Raw genomic sequence first — 919 nt, forward strand, 5'->3', positions numbered from 1 at the left:
TGCTCTTGTGACCGTTATCTAAATATGTGTCCACAATTCCCCCTTTTTTGTTTTTCGTCAATTAATACAGCCTTACTTGATCTATCAATTAATTCTTAAACACATTGCAACCTACAAGGCACACAAAATGCAAAAAAACCCCACTACAATATAAATCAAAACTATTTTAACTAATGATTTAAGAACAGCTCTATTTTGTAAGGTTGTGTGTCTAATACTATCTACACCTAACAGTAAATCAGATAATGCTACACCAATCTGTATTCAGGGACCCCAGAATTTGTGATTCCTGGGGTGGCAATGAGGGTGAATGCCCGATCCGTGGAAACCAGGCATTCCCATCCATTGAGTCCATGACCTGCTGCACAGGGGTCTCCATCAATAGGTTCTTAAACTTCATTGATGCCGGCGGAACCCCCTATTAAACCTGTGAAAAAGGGATTGCTTGGTGTTGCTGTACTGAGGTATAAGCAATCTTGTCCGGTCACGTCAGCCAGGGTCATCCAGACGTTTTCTTTGGTTTGCGGCGGTATCCATGACTACATCCATCTGAGGACTGTAAGGAAGATGAACTATCCGTACGTTCTTGTGCCATCTTGCTCCGCAAACTCAGCCCAGCAATCGGTAGGTGCCAGCTTTCCGTGGGCGTCCCCACGGAGGCAACGATGGCCTTGCCGTACAGCAGCCCGATGCTCTTCGGAAAATCCCGGTATCTATACATTTGCAGAGGAACGGGTTTTGGCACACGTGGCCAGCGGGTGCCAAAATCCGCCTCAGTTGCAACCTATGACGCATGCGCTCGCTGGCCAGGCGCGCTGCACGAGTCATAGCCATCTTGTCTATTGGTTCGTGGGCTTTGTGATGCGGTTGCAATGCACAGAGAATCTTGACCTGTTATGTTGGCCAAGGTGACCTACAA

The 919-nt window shown here is 47.0% G+C and overlaps 1 protein-coding gene across 1 annotated transcript in view; it reads left to right on the forward strand.

The window, feature by feature from the left end:
* The first annotated feature begins 402 nt into the window (after nt 1–402).
* Nucleotides 403–919, forward strand: part of LOC104840287 (exocyst complex component 4-like) — a 328,127-nt gene continuing 327,610 nt past the window's right edge. Inside the window, exon 1 of the mRNA XM_010581112.1 lies at nt 403–624. Coding sequence (XP_010579414.1) covers nt 403–624 — 222 coding nt within the window. The remainder of the gene's footprint in view (nt 625–919) is intronic.

The sequence above is a fragment of the Haliaeetus leucocephalus genome, unplaced genomic scaffold (assembly GCF_000737465.1).
Source record: "Haliaeetus leucocephalus isolate CR32 unplaced genomic scaffold, Haliaeetus_leucocephalus-4.0 Scaffold751, whole genome shotgun sequence".
Classification (NCBI taxonomy): domain Eukaryota; kingdom Metazoa; phylum Chordata; class Aves; order Accipitriformes; family Accipitridae; genus Haliaeetus; species Haliaeetus leucocephalus.